At 43.6% G+C, this 18,523-nt stretch overlaps 1 protein-coding gene across 2 annotated transcripts in view; it reads right to left on the bottom strand.

The window, feature by feature from the left end:
* Nucleotides 1-18,523, bottom strand: part of LOC129332770 (cGMP-dependent protein kinase 1) — a 157,110-nt gene that overhangs the window by 121,784 nt on the left and 16,803 nt on the right. For both annotated transcript variants that reach the window (XM_054984006.1, XM_054984007.1), the window contains exon 3: nt 11,451-11,525. In XM_054984006.1, coding sequence (XP_054839981.1) covers nt 11,451-11,525 — 75 coding nt within the window. The remainder of the gene's footprint in view (nt 1-11,450; nt 11,526-18,523) is intronic.

Genomic DNA, 18,523 nt, shown 5'->3' with positions numbered 1-18,523 from the left:
CTAGATGAACAACAGTTACAGGTAAGAAACACTGTTTTTCATCTACAGTCTTCCTGTGCAGTCCCACATGGGAGATTATCAAGTTTAAATACCTGGGTGGTAGGCAACTTCGAATCATCACAGGAAGATTGATTGTAGGACAGCTGTACCCACTATCGTTTACTTCCTGTCTAGGACATCCAGGGTGTAGTGCCTGACACAAACGTGTCCACCGAGGCCCAAGTCGCAGTCTTGTAGATGTCTTGGAGCGGGACACCTCTCAGGAGAGCTGCTGCTGATGCTTGAGACCTAGTGGAATGAGCATGTGCTTCCAACGGACAAGGTAAGTTAGCACACTTATAACAAAATTGCCTGAACTACCCAGCGAGCCAGTGTCTGAGGCCAAGCTTTCTTTCCCTTATTTGGGCCTGCAAAACAAACAAAAAGGTGAGAATCCATTCGAAATGGCTTCACGCAGTCTAAGTAAAAAAGGAGAGCCCTGCGAACATCCAAGGTGTGAAGGGCCCTCTCTGCCTCGGAGGAGTGATCTCTAAAAAATACAGGTAAGGAAATCTCCTGAGACAAATGGAATTTAGACACTACTTTGGGTAGAAACTCCACCTTGGTCCTAAGGACTACCGTTTCTTGATGGATATTCAGGTAAGGAGCCTCACAGGATAGGGCCGCTAACTCTCCCACTCTCCTAGCTGAAGTAACAGCATTCACGAATGCTACCTTAAAGGTAAGTAAATTCAGAGGGCAAGTGGCCAAAGGCTTGAAGGGCTTGGAAATAAGCCTAGTTAAAACCAAAGGTATAGACCATTGGGGAACTAACACCCTGACTGGAGGGAATAGATTATTCAGTCCCTTCAAAAACAACTTTGAAGTGTAGTGAGAAAACACCGTCTTGCAATCCACAGGAAGAAGGTAGTGGCGACGTTCTGTCCATATGAGTCTTGCAGAGCACCCTGGTTAACAGAGGGAACGGAGGAAAAAGATAATGGAGATGGTTGAACCACTTTAACTGAAATGTGTCCCCAAGAGACTCGAGGCCGACTCCTCCTCTGGAACAGAAATGGGGAGTCTTGTGGGTTTCTTCCGACGCAAAAAGGTCTAAGTCTGGAAATCCACATTCTGTAAAGACAGGACGTAGATACATGTCGTGAAGGGACCACTCATGGTTGTCCCCTTGAAGTCTACTAAGATGGTCAGCCATAGTATTATCAACACCCGGGATACGGACTGCTAAAAGCCACACCGAGTTGTCTATAGCCCAATTCCAAATTTTTATTGCCTCCTCACATAGGGTCCTAGACATAGTCCCCCCTTGCTTATTTAAGTAAAACATTGTGGTAGTGTTATCTGTTAGAATTTGGACTGTCTTATTTTGAACAGTAGAAGGAGACTAGAGCATAGAATACAGCTCTCAACTCTAGAAGACTGATGTGCTATTCACCTTCCTCTTCATCCCACATGCCATGGGCATAAGACCCCTCACAATGAGCGCCCCACCCTAGCGTAGATGCGTCTGTTGTGACGGAAACCTCAGGTTGCCTATAACCAAAACTGACCCCTTTGAAAAGATTTGAGTCCTTCAGCCACCAATCTAAAGACAGAAGGACCCTCTAGGGAATGCTAAATCTCCGATTTTGTGAGTCTTTTTCTGGGGAAAAGGCTGTGGTAAACCAGACTTGCAACGGCCGCATCCGAAACCTTGCCAGGGGGATTACGGCTGTAGTGGCAGCCATATACCCCAGTAACACTTGGATAAGCCTAGCTGACTGAAATCTGTATCTCTTAAATTTCCTGATCAGCTTCTTAATCTTTTGCACCTTTTCTACAGGTAAAAAGCCAGAATCCTTTATCCCATCAATGACAGCCCCTATGAATTGGGTGACTCTAGAAGGGTACAGTTTTGATTTCTTTTGATTGACAAACAAGCCCAATTTTAGGCAAGTGGATAAAGTAGTGGAAATTTGATTATTCACATCCAACTCTGATTGTCCAACAATCAACCAGTCATCAAGGTAAGGAAATATACAACAACCTTGCATTCTGAGAAAGGCAATAACTACTGCCACGCATGTAGTAAATACCCTGGGGGCAGTGGATAAACCAAAGGGGAGTACACGGTACTGAAAAATATGAGTACCATAAGTGAAACGGAGGAATTTTTTATGGTCAGGAAAAATGGAGATGAGAAAATACACATCTTTTTAGGTCTATGACCCCAAACCAACAGTGGGGGGGGGTATCAAGGCCAGGACTGTCTGTAACATGGTCATTTTAAATTTACGGACGCTTATAGACTTATTCAGTTCACGCAGATCCAGAATAGGGCGGAGTCCCCCATCATTCTTTTCTACTATGAAAATTTTGGAAAAGAACCCAAGGGGAGGGGCAGTATCTAAAACCTCCTCAATAGCCCCTTTCTGTAGCAAAGCCGAAAGCTCAGACACTACTCCAGGTTGAGTACTCTGAGAAGAAAAAACAGGGAGCCGGAGATTAGGCCACTGAAAAAACTCAACTTTATATCCAACTTTAACTAACTGTAAAACCCAAACATTGGAAGTAATACGGCACCACTCAGAGAAAAAGGAAGACAGCCTGTCCCCAAACAATGGGTCAGGCCCCTGTAATTGTCAGAATTGCTTCTGAGAGTGTGCCAGATCTTTAGGTTGATGTTGGTTGTTTCCCTGTTTATTCTTACTGCCCTGCCTTCTCCTCGAAAAGGACTACGGGCTTTGATACTGCCTTTGTGGTTGATAGCCATACCCATGGTAGGGATGAAAACAGTGTTGTTGACCTCTAGTGAAAGATCTATATTGAGGTCGATTAGGAGCCTGATGCTGGTGCAGGACACCATAGGAACGCGCCATGAGCCTATCTTTGCGCTTCTTAGACAAGTAGTCATCTGTTTTATCTGAAAACAGGGTTTGTCCTTCAAATGGTAGGTCCTCGACCTTGCTCCTGGTTTCTGCTGGTAGAGCAGTAGTTCTCAGCCATGTGAATCTGCGTATGACCAGTGTTGAGAGAAGAGCTCTGGCTGAAGTATCTGCCAAATTCCTGCTCACATTGATTTGATGGTGGGACAATCGAACCGCTTCCTCCTGTATGACCCTGACAAAGATCTTTTGGTCATCTGGTTATTGTGGAACAAACGTTGCTACTTTAGTCCACAGCAACAATTGATAAGCAGCTATCATCGCTGCATAATTGGCAATCTTGATGCCAAACGCTGCAGAAGTATAGACTTTCCTGCCCAAGGAGTCGATCTTCCTGCTTTCCTTGTCTGAAGGAACTGACAGGGATCCTTGTTTTGGTTTAGCTTGCATGTCCTCCGTCACAAGTGAGGATGGGGGGGGGGGTGCACAGGTCGTCCTTGACCCTATACAGATTCTCCACCTTCTTGTTGGTGGCAGGAGTTGATGCAGGTTTAAGGTTTAAGCCCGTCAAAAGTTCCACGAAGCCTTCAATCACAGGAAAGGCTACAGCCGGGGTCGAGCCAGAATATATGTGTTTTAATATTTTGTCCGTCGAGCATAGTTCTGTAGAGGCTACCTCAATTTCAAGCGCTTTCACCATGCGTTGGAGGAGCTCATTGTAAGCGCGGAAATCATCTGTTGGGGAAGCCTTCTCTGACGGTCCAATCACCCTGTCAGGTGAATCTGAGGGAGGGGAGCCATACGATCACTCGTAACGGGTGTAGTCCTCATATTCCGTATCAGAGAACCTCAGGGTCCTTCTGGATTCCACAGAAGAGCAAGCTTGCATCGAAGGGGATCTGGAGCGCCCTCTGGTTCCACGGTTCGAGAAGTAGGAACCTTCCCTGTAATAGCAATGTGAAGTACAGCCCGTTGGGGAGCGATGATGTCTGGAGTAAGGGCTGTGTCTCTCCCTAAAACATGAGCTCTCCCTCCGTCTTGGGTGACCCCTCTCAGCATGAGAGGAGTGTGACAACCATGAGCCACGAGAAGGTGATCGAGCTATCCCCGATGGTGTTGGGGGTTTTTCGATCAGAATGACATCCTGCTCCCCAGACCCCTTAGATCTCAGGGTATCTCGGGGGGAGATTCTATCACTGGAACCATGACATCTCTTCTCAGGTGGTTCGGGTCTAACTGCAACGTACTGTTCCGCCGCTGGTTGCGGAGATGTGACACTCTCCAAGACCTGCTTATCTGATTTAGAGGATTGACGTCTCTTTTTCTTTTCCAGGGTAGAGCCTGATGGTTCCAAAGATCCTTTCAGAACCAAAGTCTTCCGAGCCGAGGGGCTACTCTGACGATCCAACGTGGCTCCACTCTGAGGAGTTCTTGGTTCCGACAACCCTGGAGTCTTGGAACCGTCCTTTCTGGATCAATTATCCAACAACGCCAACGATGGTTCTGAAGCTGGCCTCGATTCCGAAGGGGTCGGATCTGACAGGGTAAGCATAGTCCGTTCTGAGGAGCTCCAAACCGGTGTTGTCAGGCCTGATGGCTGAGGCTTGGTGTGGGCAAGCAATGGGCAGGAGCGAGGTGATTTAGCTCCAGAGGGCCCGGGCATTGGTAGGGTAGCTGATCCTTGCACAGAGGATTTTTCCCTAGAAGGAGGGTCGGTCACCGTCATGGCGTGCTGCCACAAAGAGGCTTGAAGCCTACCCACCCGCTCTGCCCTGCCCTTCGGAGTGAAAGTGCGGCAGTGCTTACAGGCCTGAGTGTTGTGAGTTTTCCCCAAACAGTACAGGCAGTTGGAATAGCCATCAGATTTGGTCATCTTCCTATCGCACAAGATACACCTTTTGAATAGAGCTTTCTCTGACATTCTTACAGATTAAGAAGATCTCTCTCTGAAGAAGTAGAGTGAGCAAGAACCTCTCAAGTCGGCAGCAAAAGAGGAACTGAGGGTACGTCGGGGGTGCCCCGCCTCTTAGAGACTGTTTTCGGCAGGAAAGACGGCCGCGCATGCGCGCTGAGAGGCCAGGACGCCCCCTAGTGGTTTTGAGCTTTAAAAATCTCCGGAGTCGGCAGGCCTGCACATGCACAGTCCCATGTGGGACTGCACAGGAAGACCGTAGATGAAGTTGTTGTTCACTCACTGTTACCCTTCATGTTTGGGCTGCAATCTTATACCCCATTACTGATAGGTACATTTTCGAGAAAGTTTGCATATGTGTTCATTAATTGGGGAAATTTTGTATATGTACTTATTAACACATTGGAGACTCACAAATTTTAGTATGAATTGTCCTCACAATCACACACACAAATGAGTATGTAACAGTTTTCTGCAATAACAAACGAGGCCTTCCAGAAACTCACTGGGAAATTCCCTCACTGGCCTCCATTTCCTCCTCTGGCTTCTGACTACACCTCTACAGTTACCTGACTCTACCACCATTGCCTCCCATCTCTTTCCTTCCACACTCTCCTCCTTCTCAACCCCTCTCCTCCCAGTACTGGTTCCCACTTCCTTATTTGCTGCTTTTCTTCAGTTGCTCATCTACTGCCCCCTTTTTTCTCCATCACCATCTCCTCCTCTCCACCAGGAGGAAAAGACTGACAATAGCAGCTGGGGGAAAAGGGGTCTACACTCTAGCGGTACTTGGGCTTGGAGGGATCCATGGCCTTCCAGATTCACTCCCAAGCCAAACATTGCCAGTGGCAAGTGTCCATCTCCCAACAGCATATCCCACATCTGAGAAAAACTCAAAGTGTCAAATGAAGTTCTTCAGGAATCTATCCTGGGCCTTGTGTTGTGCAACATTTTTCTAAATGACTTGGTTGAAGGTGATATTAAATTGGGAGGGTTAGCTAATACAGTAGAAGATAGAATCAACATTCAGTGTTATCTTCACAGGCTGGAAAACTGGGCTAAAACTAACTGAATTTCAACACAGATAAATGTAAAATTCTGAATTTGGGTAGAAAAATCAAATGCATAATTATAGGATGGGTGAGACTTGTCTTGGCAGTAGCGCATGTGAAAAAGATCTAGGGATTTTAGTAGACCATACACTGAATATGAATCAGCAGAATGATGCAGCAGCTAAAAAGGTGAATGCATCAACATAAGTATAGTGTCCAGATTACACAAAGTAATGGTATCATTTTATTCTGCTGTGGTTAGACCTCATTTGGAGTGCTGTGTTCAGTTTTGGGCACCACAGTTTAAGAAGGATGATGACAAGTGAGAATGTGTCCAAAGGAGGGCTACAAACATGAGAGGTCTGGAGACCAAGTCCTATAGGAAAGGTTGAAGGAGCTAGGTATGTTTAGCATGGAGAGGAGACAATTGACAAGTGATATGATAGCCATCCTCAAGTATTTGAAGGGCTGTCTCAGAGAGGATGCCCTCACCTGGACAGCCCAGGCAATCCTGATCTCATCAGATCTCAGAAGCTAAGCAGGGTCAACCTTGGTTAGTATTTGGATGGGATTGTCATAAATCAGCTATGATTTATATCAACACAACAACTCAGAATGAGAACAAAATAAAATCCATTTCTGTACCACTGCTCCCAAGATTAAGCAAGGAAAAGGGGAAAGCAGCTAACAGGGATAGGAACAGAAGAAATGTTAAAAGATGGTGAAAGGAAAGCAGTTGCTGTGTGATCCTGTGATTCCTTCTGCTGTATACACTGAGAAACCTTCTCTCTCTTCTCTAAGGAGGATAGTGTAACACAAGAAGAACTTCTTATGCACATGTGTATTTTTTCACCTTACAGAAGAAAATGGGAAGAGCTTGCACCTGTAGACCTTCAGAATAGATCTGTTTCAGGATGGATCCAGTCTTCATGTCAGCAACTAACTTCAGGGAGAAATAAACCCTGTAATTTGAACCTGTTCTTGAATCTACAGTGGTTTGTGCTCAATAACATGATGCCTGCCAGAGCCAGGTGACAACAGAGCAGAATAATATTATGCCACTTAGCTTATTAGCAAACGAGCACCTTGCACAGACAGAACTGTGTCTCCCGCTGTCACTTCACAGTCTGATACCTTGAAAAGACATGCCCTTGAAGGGCAATTAGTAGAACTCAATTAGAGCAACACGAGAAACCACCATAGAGGTGCTCTGCTGTGTGTGGTACAGAAGAAGGAACTGTTGAATGCTACACCTTAATGAAGCAAGTTTTGATGCAGCTTGTTACGGGCAACTTTTCAAATTCTTTTAATTTTTTCACATTTTTGCCTTTTCTCATGCAGTTGCTTTCAAAAAGTCGAGAAAATATATCTGGGTTGGGGTATCTGACTACTAAATTTCATTTCTTTTCCTGTAAAAGCACTTTACTTTGTGAGTTATACAGTGCAATCCAAAGCACAGTTAACACCATTCTATGTCCATTGAAGTCAATAGGCTTGTAATGGTGTAACTCTGTTTAAGACTGCACAGCTAGACATAAAACATTGAAGCCTTCAAGCTTTTTCAAAGGCTAAAGGCTGGGAGCCAATAATTTTGCTATGTAACAGTGCAATCCTAAATAGTATCACACCTTTCTAAGCCCATTGACTTCAATGGATTTAGAAGGGTAGAACTCTGCTTAGCACTGCAGTGTAAGTCACTTTTAGATTACATCTGAGACTGCAACATAAAAGTAAATATCTTAAAATATAAAAATTAGAACAGATACGTTTAACTAGCAACAAAGCACATTGCGTAAAAAATGCTATGGGCTCTAGCAAATGGTTGGAAGGGGTGCATCGTGTCAGGCCTCCCTGACACCACTGTGGCCTCTGGAGGGACGTGCCACCTTGCCTGGCCTTCCCACCGCTGCAGCCTCTGGAGAGCTGTGCTGCCGTGCCTGGCCTACCCAGCACCATGGCCTCTGGAGGGATATGCTGCCTCACCTGGCCTTTCCACCGATGCGGCCTCTGGAGGCCATGTTGTCGACGATTCAGTTTTTATCCTAAGAACTGAGTTGTCACCAAATAGGCTTGGCTTTTATGTGGTAGGATTATATAGCTACCCAGGATGTGTCTATGGCTGAAGGAGCTTGGAGAGCCAAAGCACACCCTGCCACGAGATGCCCCTGCGGCCACTTAATTCTATGCCAGGTCTGACTATCTACAAATAGGCCAGTCACCCCAGTGTAAAACCTTTGGAGGTGGGCATTGGGCTGCGCTGACAGAACCCCACATCAATATATGGATGAGCTTTGATGGACTGTAATGGCCTGACTTGCTATAAAACAGCTTCATGTGTACAATTTGTACTGGAAATGTAGGGAATTTTGTTTTAAATCCTACTTCCTATTACTTTCATATTGAGTCCAGTAGCACCTTAAAGACTAATAAAATTTTCCAGGGTATAGACTTTCCTGAGTCAAAGCTCACTTCATCAGAGAGGCACATTCCAAGATCACACCCTGAAAATCTTGCTGGTCTCCAAGGTCCCACTGGACTTGAATCCTGCCACCCCACTGTACACCAACATGGCTTCCCTCTGGAAACATTTCATATCGTTATTTCACCACTTAACTTTTCATTTATTTTCCAATATGCACTATATTTTTGGTTTGTGAGAACTTTATGCACATTCTTTGCACAGCTTGGTTGCACTTGGCTGTCACGTGAGCGTGTGCTCGGGCACTGCCCCTGTGCTCACCCTGCCAGCTTGTGAGTCCGCTGAGCACCAGGTAAGCCTTTGGCCGATGAGACGGGCTGTGCGGGCGCCTCATTTCTTTAGTGGCAGAAGCACCGCTGGAGTTCAGTTCCACCTCTAGTTCCTTGTACACCAAAGTTGAGATGGGTTTCAAAGGCCAAGCCGCAGCCCCAGTGCTGCACTGGACTGTGGCAGCCGAGGGCACAGAAGAGCTCCCTCAGCCCTTGCAGCCTCTCCACCAGTGCTGGCAATGCCCGTCGGCCTCTTGCAGAAGCCAGGGAGAAGGCTGCGCCCTGGGCTCCCAGTTGGGGATTGAACCTGAAGACTGCGATTTTTTTGGGGGGGGGGTAGGGACCTCAGTGGGTATAATGCCATAGAGTCCACCCTCCAAAGCAGACATTTCCTCCCCAGGGGAACTGATCTCTGTCATCTGGAGATCAGCTGAAATTCCAGATCTCCAGGCTCCACCTGGAGATTGGCAACCTCATAAACAGGCAAATTTATTGGGGGGGTGATCTTTGTTTTCTGGAAATAACAGTTGTAAATCTGGGAAATCTATGGGGCCCAACCTGGAGACTGGGAACCCTACCCGCCTCACCTCAGAGTTGTCTGCAGAAGAGCTCTGTGCAGCCTGGGAGCTTGCATGCTCCCTCACTGACCTTGAATAGTTGAAAGCAAAGGTTTTATCTTCGCTTCTGAGTTCCGAAGTGACTCATCTGCAGGGCGGTTGAAAACATTTGAGGGGGCAGGCGGGCGTAGAAGTGCATTCTGTAACTCTGCTGTGAATGTTGATTTTCCTTCTTCGGCCCAGGCGAGATCTCCTTAGCAACGGCTGATGCAAAGGACACTTTTTTCTCCCATTGGCTGAATATCCCCCGCAAAGTCAATCCCAGCTCTCCCCTCCTCGTTCTTATTGCTCTTGCAGTGCCAGAGTCCAGCTCTCTCCCGATGGGGCTGCCCTGAGGGTCACCACTACCTTCTTCCTGTGGGGGTGGGGGATGAGTTGAGCTTGCACCCTGCCTAGGGGGCTGAACAGCAGCAGCTGGCCAGAGCTAGGTGGGCTCGGTGCAGCCTCCAGCAGGAGTGGCAGTAAGCTGAGTGGGGCAGAGCTGGCTCAACAAACGGCTCCTTCTAGCCATTCTTCTGCTGCCTCTGCTTGCAGCAATGCTGTGGAGCCTCTGTAGGGCTATGTTGGCCGACTCACTTTTCCCCCCCGCAAGCGTGCTTGCGCAGGGATAAACCAGTGAGTCATCTGGAACACGCTTACCCTTTTATGTATTAAGATTCGCCAAGATTTCTTTAATTCTTCTGATGAAAATCCTTTTGGTGATTATGACGATATGATTAAATAATACAGACACAGCTTTACGTTGGATAAATCTGTCAGTGCACATAAATTCCTTCTAGTTATCCTCTGCTAATTTTATAATATTCAACCTGACACCTGCTTCAGATAAAACTGAATGTTTTGTTAAAAACCATATGTTTATGAAACAAGTTAATCAGGGCTGTGTCCCAAAAATAGCCCTTTCAAATAAAGCTGAAATTGTATAGACCAGCTGTTATTTATAAACATTTACATCCTATTCTTCAGAGTGGTTAACTACAACAAACCATCACAACACTGCATTAACCAATATAAAACAGCAGGAAAAAACAATTTCTACACCAAGAATATATTAAAACTAGAAATCTCATAATTATTGGATGCTGGATCCTTCTTCCTTGCCCAAATAGCCAATCCAACAGAACTGTAATTGTGTTTAAAGGGCTACATAGCTATGATGATAGAACATACACAACTCTCTTAACACAGAGAAACGCTACAGCATTATCAACAATACTCCAGAAATGCTATAAATACAAGAAAGAGTTATCATATCAATTTTAAACTATTTAGGTATTTTCCCAATTTGTGCCCCTTCAGAATCTTTCATTCTGTTCACCTATTGCAAAAATTATGAAAGTCATTTCTAGTTTCACAGAGAAGATTAAATTATAATGCATAGTTGTAAAACTTCCTATTAAGATCATTCAGGTAGAAGAATATCTAAATGGCAATTATAGCAGCCTTTATCATTGATTTCTATAATGTAGATTATTTTTACATGGGGCTTTTGAGAAGTAATATCCCCAAGTTACAGGATCGGCACAACCAGCCAGTATACTGGTGGGGCTGCTGCGTATGCTCTGTGTATGTTCTGCATTTTCTTTTTGCACATTAGAGCTATACTTTGTACAACAAACCATGAGGATAAAATCTAAAACACTTGTGAAATGACAGTGGATGGATGTGCCCATCCATTACCCTCTCCTTCTTTCCACATGCACTGAACCTGTGCACAGAAGGATTCATCCATTGATGCTGCTGTGTGGCAATTACGGAACTTGGGATACAGCACCACCGAGTTCTCCTGCCCTCCAGCTTTATGGGGTTGATTAGCAGAAGAATCTTTACTGATGCCTTAGGCTGACAGAGAGCAAGCTGATCCACTCCATGCTAGGTCCTTTTTCCTCCCGGTACCTCTCTCTTCTTACACATGCCAAGCTAAGGGAACTACCATGGTTGCAGCTACCAGCCCTGACCTGTACAACCTCTGGCCCACCAAGTCAAATGCAACCCATCACTAGCCTGTGACTTTACTTATTTTTGTCTTAATAAATACCATCTAATCTGCTCTATTCCTTTGGGAAGAAGTAGAATTGTAAAAAAATCAGTAGCAGAAGAAATAATTCTTTTATTGTACTCTTTTTCTTTTATGCCACCAAAGAAAGAATGCTTACAACATGCATCTTAATTTGATTTTTTTTAAAACAAAAATGTTAGAAAGGTAGCATGCTGGCCAGAACAACGAGAAGGATAAAAGGAACTTGGAAGGACTTACTTTGCTTTTGCTTCGGCATCCTCATATGCTTTATTGGAAACATCATCCAAGCCCCCAATCAAATGTTTGAATGAGCTGTAAAATAAATGTGTATTTTAAAGAAATGGTCTGTGGCATAAATAATTAAAAGCTAAGAAACATAATCCTTCATCAGCAATTAGAGGAGGGGCTCTGCCTTGTGGAAGAAAATCTGCTTGGGATGCAGGAGGCTCCAGGTTCAATCTCCGGCATCTGTAGTTAAAAGGATCAGGCGGTGTGAACGGCCTCTGCCTGAGATTCCGGGCAGCTGCTGCTAGTCTGTGCGGACAGTACAGGCCGTGATGAGCCAACGGTCTGGCTCAGTATGAGGCAGCTTCATGCTTTATTCGATTCTATTCAACTGAATGTGTGTGTTCATGTGCTTCCAAAATATTGCAGGAAGGGGAATGGCATAAAGAACTAGTAACTACCTTCTATATAATCTTATAAACACGCCAGTGGATGATAGCAATGATTAAATAAGCAACAATACAAAAATGGTCATGCTAATCACACTGGTTTTAAGGATAGCTCTTAAGAAAGAACAGAGCTTCAGTATTAAGTGAGGTATCTTTGTCAGAATAAATATTTATGAGCCAACATAGACCTATGCCCAGGGTATGGTTTCTACTTTTTGTACAGAGGTGTATCTTAAACTGACTCCTTCTTAAGAAACCCACATTAACTCTTTTACCAAATAACCCCTGCATATCAGCTCTCAAACGCAGGCACGCTGCAAAGGACTTGGGGACTGTTCTCAAGTGAATAGCCAGTTCACGTACATCTGTACATTTTCTGTCTCAACCATCCTCAAAATAACATCTTTATCATGCTATCGCCCCTGTTACATTTGCAAGTGGGTAGCCCAAGGTCACTAACAGTGAAATCCTAAACAGAGTACTCCAGTCTAAGCCCACTGATTTCAATAGGCTTAGACTGGAGTAACTCTTCTTAGGATTTCACTGTAAGTGAATTTCATTTCCGAATAGCAAAGAGGCCAGTAGCACCTTTAAGACTAACCCACTTTACTGTAGCATAGCCTTTCGAGAACCACCATTCTCTTTGTCAGATGCATCTGACGCAGAGAACTGTGGTTTCTGAATGCTTATGCTACAGTAAAGTAGCATTACTAACAAACAGTAAAGTTTGTTAGTCTTAAAGGTGCTACTGGACTCTTTACTATTTTGCTACTACAGACTAACACCGCTAACCCCTCTGGATCTATATCTGAATAGGGATTTGAACTTGGGCCTCCCAAACCTACTTAAAGACACTAAGCATTACACCATGTACGGCATGCTAGCAATGCCTGCTATAAAGCACTTCTGCTATAAAGCACTCCCAAATCTCGCCTGCAACTATACACGGCCAGGGAAGATCAGTAAAGGTGGGAAAACTGTTGTTCTGCCTCTGCTGGTCTTTTTGCAGAGGAACCCCTGAGAGTTCTAGAGGAATAGTTTGCCTAGACTGAAACCAAGTTGCAATAATATCCAAACAAGACTGGTGGAAGTAGGGTGAACACATAACTCAGGCAACAATAATAACCTATCCGGACTCATCACTTTCCCTAGTGAAATCCAGGAAATGTTTTGTGCACAAAGAAATACTACTTCTCACATAATTATAGTTCCCAGAGTCATACTTTCATGATCAGTAAAGCAGCAGAGGTTGTAATACACATGCCCTCAAATACCCCTGATAATACCCCAGTGTTGTTCCTGTGCGGGTACTATATTGTTTAATTGGTGTCTGGGAAGAGCTATTGAACAAAAAGCCCTATACCTCTGAGACTGCAACAGCCAACTTCCTATTAAGGCCCAATTCTTCTCCATCGTCATGTACAGTTTTCACTAAGAATTCCCACCTTGGTATGAGTTATGTGGTCTTGCATTCCCTTCTCCCTCCCCATGAGGAGGAAGTAACAAATTCACAGCATTATGCCCATATTTATTTGAATGTAGCATTTCCCTGTCTGATCTGCCCTGAAGGAAGAAGAGAGGTTCCAAACAAGTGACCAGAAAGATGACATGACACATATTAGTTCACTCTTTACTGTACCCCAATGGAAAGAGAGAGCGGCATACATGCATGAACATGAGACCCATACTAGGTTGAGAACTCTCCCCAGAATATGTCTAAGAAGACTACTTTTTCCCTATGGCCAGAAATAAAGCTTACCTTCTTTCTAAAATTGATATGAGACTGCCTGATTTTATGAAGGGCTGAAGGAAATGGGAAATGAGGACCAAATTTACTTCTAGATAACAAGGAAAGAGGAATAATCTGTGGCTACAGTATTTTGGGGAACTAAAATACACAGAAATGCCTCCCCTGCTAGGTGAACCAAAAATAAGCAGGTAAGAATGGCACAGTACGAAGAATGTTGCCATGGACTGGATCTTGGATGATTGCTTGTGAAAGCCTATTGCAAAGCAGGCCCAGGATATTAGATTATTATTCCTCTGGGGGCTTCTGCCTCATTTACTCATCAAAGCAAATAATGGGTAAGTCTTTTGACATAATCACAGTACCTCATCTGGTATCATGGAGACCTTGCTCCAAGAGTCCCAGTACATTGCTGAGACAAGCAAAAGCTGATTGCTAAAACATTAGCAGTATCCAATTTTATTTCTCATGTTTTTTAATAGAAGTATAAAACAGATTAGGGAAGGGATCACAGGATGTGACTGACTAAAATGGTACTTTAGTTGTAGTTTTGCACATTCAAATAACCTTCAAGGAGTGTGTTCTGGCACTGAATGTGCGTCTCTGTGCTCAAACTAGGCTCTAATTAAGTTTTGCAGGACCCTAACTCAGACAATAAGCATAGGCTTAATATTAAGACTCCACCAGCCATTGGACTTTGAGGGATGCAACAGTGAGGGGATGCAGATATTATACAGACTGCGTACCAATGGAACTGACTGTTCAGGTGAGCAGCATAATGTTGGAGAAGGGGTCTCATGGATGATCTTATGAAGTTGATTCTTTATACTGAGTAATTCATCCATCTAATACAGTCTGCTTTGAATGGCAGGAGCATGCCAAGCCTTATACCTACTGTGAGTTCTACTGCTTCCCATCAGCATAATTACCTCAAAGATGTGCTTCTACTTTGGCCATAGGTCATCCATAGTGCATAACAGTATCCTCATACTCCCAAGTTCACAGCATGCACCAATAACAGCTAGCCCTAACCTAGGGTTGCCAGCCTCCAGGTAGTGGCTGGAGATCTCCCGGAATTACAACTGGTCTCCAGGCCACAGAGATCATTTCACCTGGAGAAAATGGCTACTATGGGGGGAAGACTCTATGGAATTATGTCATGCCAAGGTCCTTTCCCTCCCCAAACCCCACTTTCTCCAGGTTTCTCCAGGTTTCACCCCCCAGATCTCCAGGGATTTCCCGACTTGGAGCTGGCAACTCTACCCTACCCACCTGATTATTCTGCTTTGTTTCTAATACCTGGCAGCACAGCCAGTCTTGCAGGAGGCAGATCAAGCAGAGGTCAACAGATCTCCCAAACAGAAGTGTATATTACTTTGTCATTTGGAAACATGCACTGCATCTCACAGCTGTCTCTCATGAGTGGTAGCCAAGTATGTACACCAACACCCACTCCAAAGGAACTATATACCCCATTGTTCAACTTAAGGAGCATGCCCACATGCACATGAGGAGCGAATACTTAAAAGGTGTCTGATAGTGCAGTCCTAAGCAGAGTTACTCCAGTCTAAGCCCATTGATTTCAATGGAGTAACTCTGGTTAGGACTGGTTAAGACTGGAGTAACTCTGCTTAGGACTGCACTGTCAGTCTACTACATTGCTGACAAACTAATTGTGCAATCCTATGAAGAGTTATTCCAATTAAATCAATGGGCTTAGACTGATGTAACTCTTCATAGGATTGCACTGTAAATATGAGATACTGCCTTAGATGAATCAAGACCTCCTGGCTCAGCACTGTCTTCTCTGACAAGTTCTCATGCACGGAACGGTCTTTCTCTATCCTGTAACCTGGAACACTTTCATGAGAACTGCTGCAGATTCAAATTGGGACTTTTTGTATACAAAGTATGTGCTACACTGTGGCACTTCTCCCAGGAGTCTTCTGCCATATTTTAAAAACTACATTAAAAAAAATTGTGGAGGTGGAGACATTTCCCACGAGATTCTGGTTTGGATGTTACATTGCCCATGTAAGTAGACCATTCACATAGCTGTTATAGCCACAGGAGAACCAGCTGCAGTAACATTATTTTGATTTTATGTATTTTGATAATACTATATAAAACCACATTGAATGCTGGAAAAACAGTATAATTTTTAAAATAAAACAAAGTTCAGCATTAATTTTATTTCTACAGACCAGTGAATCCATCAGCCTGATGGATAGATACAGATCCAATATTTGGCTGAGTGGACTACAGGCACTCGATCTGCATGAGTCTGAACACTACTTCTTTAGAAAGTAATGACTCCAGGAAATACATTACAACATACCTTTTAAGTGCATGTATTTAATTTCCATTAGATACTAATGGAGCATTTCTATGTCCTTTATGTACTTTGCTAACTGGGGCTGCTAGTACAAAAAAACAACAACAACAGAAAGTCCCTCTACCGTATAATTTCCTTTATGCAATAGCCTTAGAACATTATATTCTTTCAAAAAAATCAATGAAATGGATATAAGCGTCAAGGCTAAAAACGAAACACAAGACAACAAGATTCTCCTAGAATATAAAGTATAAACGATTAAGATACTAAACGTTTTAGCAATCAATGCTTTGTAAAGTATGTGGGGTGTGATGGGTTTAAATTACCACATGGGGCACAGCTTTTGCCACCAAGGCAAGAGGGCACTGATTCTTCTGCCTAGATCCAAGTGCCAGAAACACTGCATGTCTACCTCCTTGGCTCATTTTGTACACTTATAGTGCAATCCTATGCAGTTATTCCAGTCCAAGACCATTGAAAGTAATGGACTAAGACTGCAGTAAAACTGCGCAGTATTGCACCTTTATAGTCCCATCCTAAGCAGAGCTGTAGCCTTGTATGGCAATTGCAGTCAATGGGCTTAGAAGACTGCGTAGGATGGTATTGTCATAGACTCTGCACCTTGCACCAGGGAACCAGGATCTTCTTCAGTTTAGTAACTCTTCTTTGACAAAACACCACAATAAAATCACTTTACTAAAGTCAGTTACTCTAAATTTAATAAAACATCAGGAATAGAAATCGATCAACAGGAGAAATTAAGAAATCACAGCAAAAATTTCCTTTCCTCTTCTAAAGAAATAATATAGAAGAAGAGTTAAGATATGGGTCCAGTAACACCTTAAGTACTAACTAGATTTCCAGAGTATGAGCTTTTGAGAGTCAGAACTCCCAGAAATCTAGCTAGTCTTTAAGATGCTTCTGGACTTGAATCTTGCTCTACTGCAGACCAACAGAGCTAGCCACCAGAAATCATCTAGTTCTTGAACTATTCTCAAGGTAATGTGATTTATAAGGTTACATTTTTATTAAATAACATGAACATTACTAAGTTAAAAGTTGTTTTCAAAACAGATCACCTAAAGGTAATTCTAAAACCAGTAGAGTGTTATTTAAAGGTTTAGAAACAACTTTGTGAATCCCGGCCACATTTCCACATCAATATAACTGGGATAGTAACTAGCAATATGATTAATGTACGAACTAGATAGCAAGCGAATTCTTTTGCCGAATGAGTTCAAGATGACTTTTGGAATCAACCTTTTCCTCTGATAAGGCAATTGTCTTAGGAAGTTTTTAAGATATCAATTTAAAGTTAATAAAAGCACTATAACCTAAAAATGACTCATTCATGAAGCTTATCATCTCAGTGACCTACCAGACGCTAATCCTCCTAACCCTGAACACTGTAATCTGCCTCCTCTACCAGGAGCTTTGGGAAAGATATTTTTCACAGCCTCACATTTGTGCCAAGTGAGTGCCAAATGACTGCATAAGCATTTGACGATCAAGAACCTGACCAATGCATGAAAAAGAGAGAGGAGGAAAGAAATGAAAGCTCTATATAAATTGCTGTTAATTTCAGACCCAAATATTAGGAGGCACAATAGAGTTATAGGGCCTAACTTCCTTCATGTCTTGGGCAGGTAGTGAAGCCTATAGCCACCAGCATAATACACATTCTAGAACACTAAATCATGCTGTACTTTTAGATCACTTCAAAAAGCTTTGTAATTTAAAAAAACCCACGTTTTGCTTCTTTTCTGACGTTTTATTCCGTCCTCTGGGGCCTGGTATGGTCCAGAGGATAACATTAGAAGACCCAAGCCTAAGCCACCATTTTATCCATAAACTTCACTGGGTAGCCCAAGAGCATCTCCATTTTACTACTTCTCAACCCTATCTGAGTCAGAAATTGGTTGTGAGGATAAAAATGATGTAAGAATTGCAACTGATTTTATAAACTGACAAAATGGCATCACCACTGTTTGGGGCTGCGCCATTAAAAAAAAAAGAAGAGGAGGAGAAGAAACGGTTAGAAAAAGTTGTTCCTACCCACTGCTGATGGAATGGTCATTAAATGCAATGGTTACCGAATGCTGCATCCAGAGAGCGGAAGTTTAAGGGTGAAAACAACTGCTTGAAGGGAGGATGATTGACATGCTGCTCCCCCTCTCTGTGATTGGCCAGTGAAAAGGTAACAAATTAGAGCTGATAGGATTGTCAGAGAGAATCTAATCTTGTAATCTGACCTGGAAGGGTCAGATTGAGGAGCCTCTGTTTGAGGAAAAGAACTGAAAAGTTTGCCCTTACTGTGACAGTTTATGGTTGATAAAAAGCTTTTAGTTGAAGAACTAAAGTGGGAAAGCCAGTACTAATATTACTCAGACAAGCCAGAAGTGGGAGTGCGGATTCGTGGAAGTGGGGATAAATACCCGAACCGGACCCAATTCGTAAAGATTCATGATTTCCAAATTGGGCCCAGCATTGCGGGCCCAATTTGGGAATCCCAAATCAAAGCTTTCCAAAGTGATTTGGGCCACTTTGGAAAGCT

The sequence above is a fragment of the Eublepharis macularius genome, chromosome 6, assembly GCF_028583425.1.
Source record: "Eublepharis macularius isolate TG4126 chromosome 6, MPM_Emac_v1.0, whole genome shotgun sequence".
In the NCBI taxonomy this organism is placed as follows: Eukaryota; Metazoa; Chordata; class Lepidosauria; order Squamata; family Eublepharidae; genus Eublepharis; species Eublepharis macularius.
The sequence above is the reverse complement of the archived record's forward strand: the minus strand, read 5'-3'. Positions and strand labels throughout refer to the sequence as shown.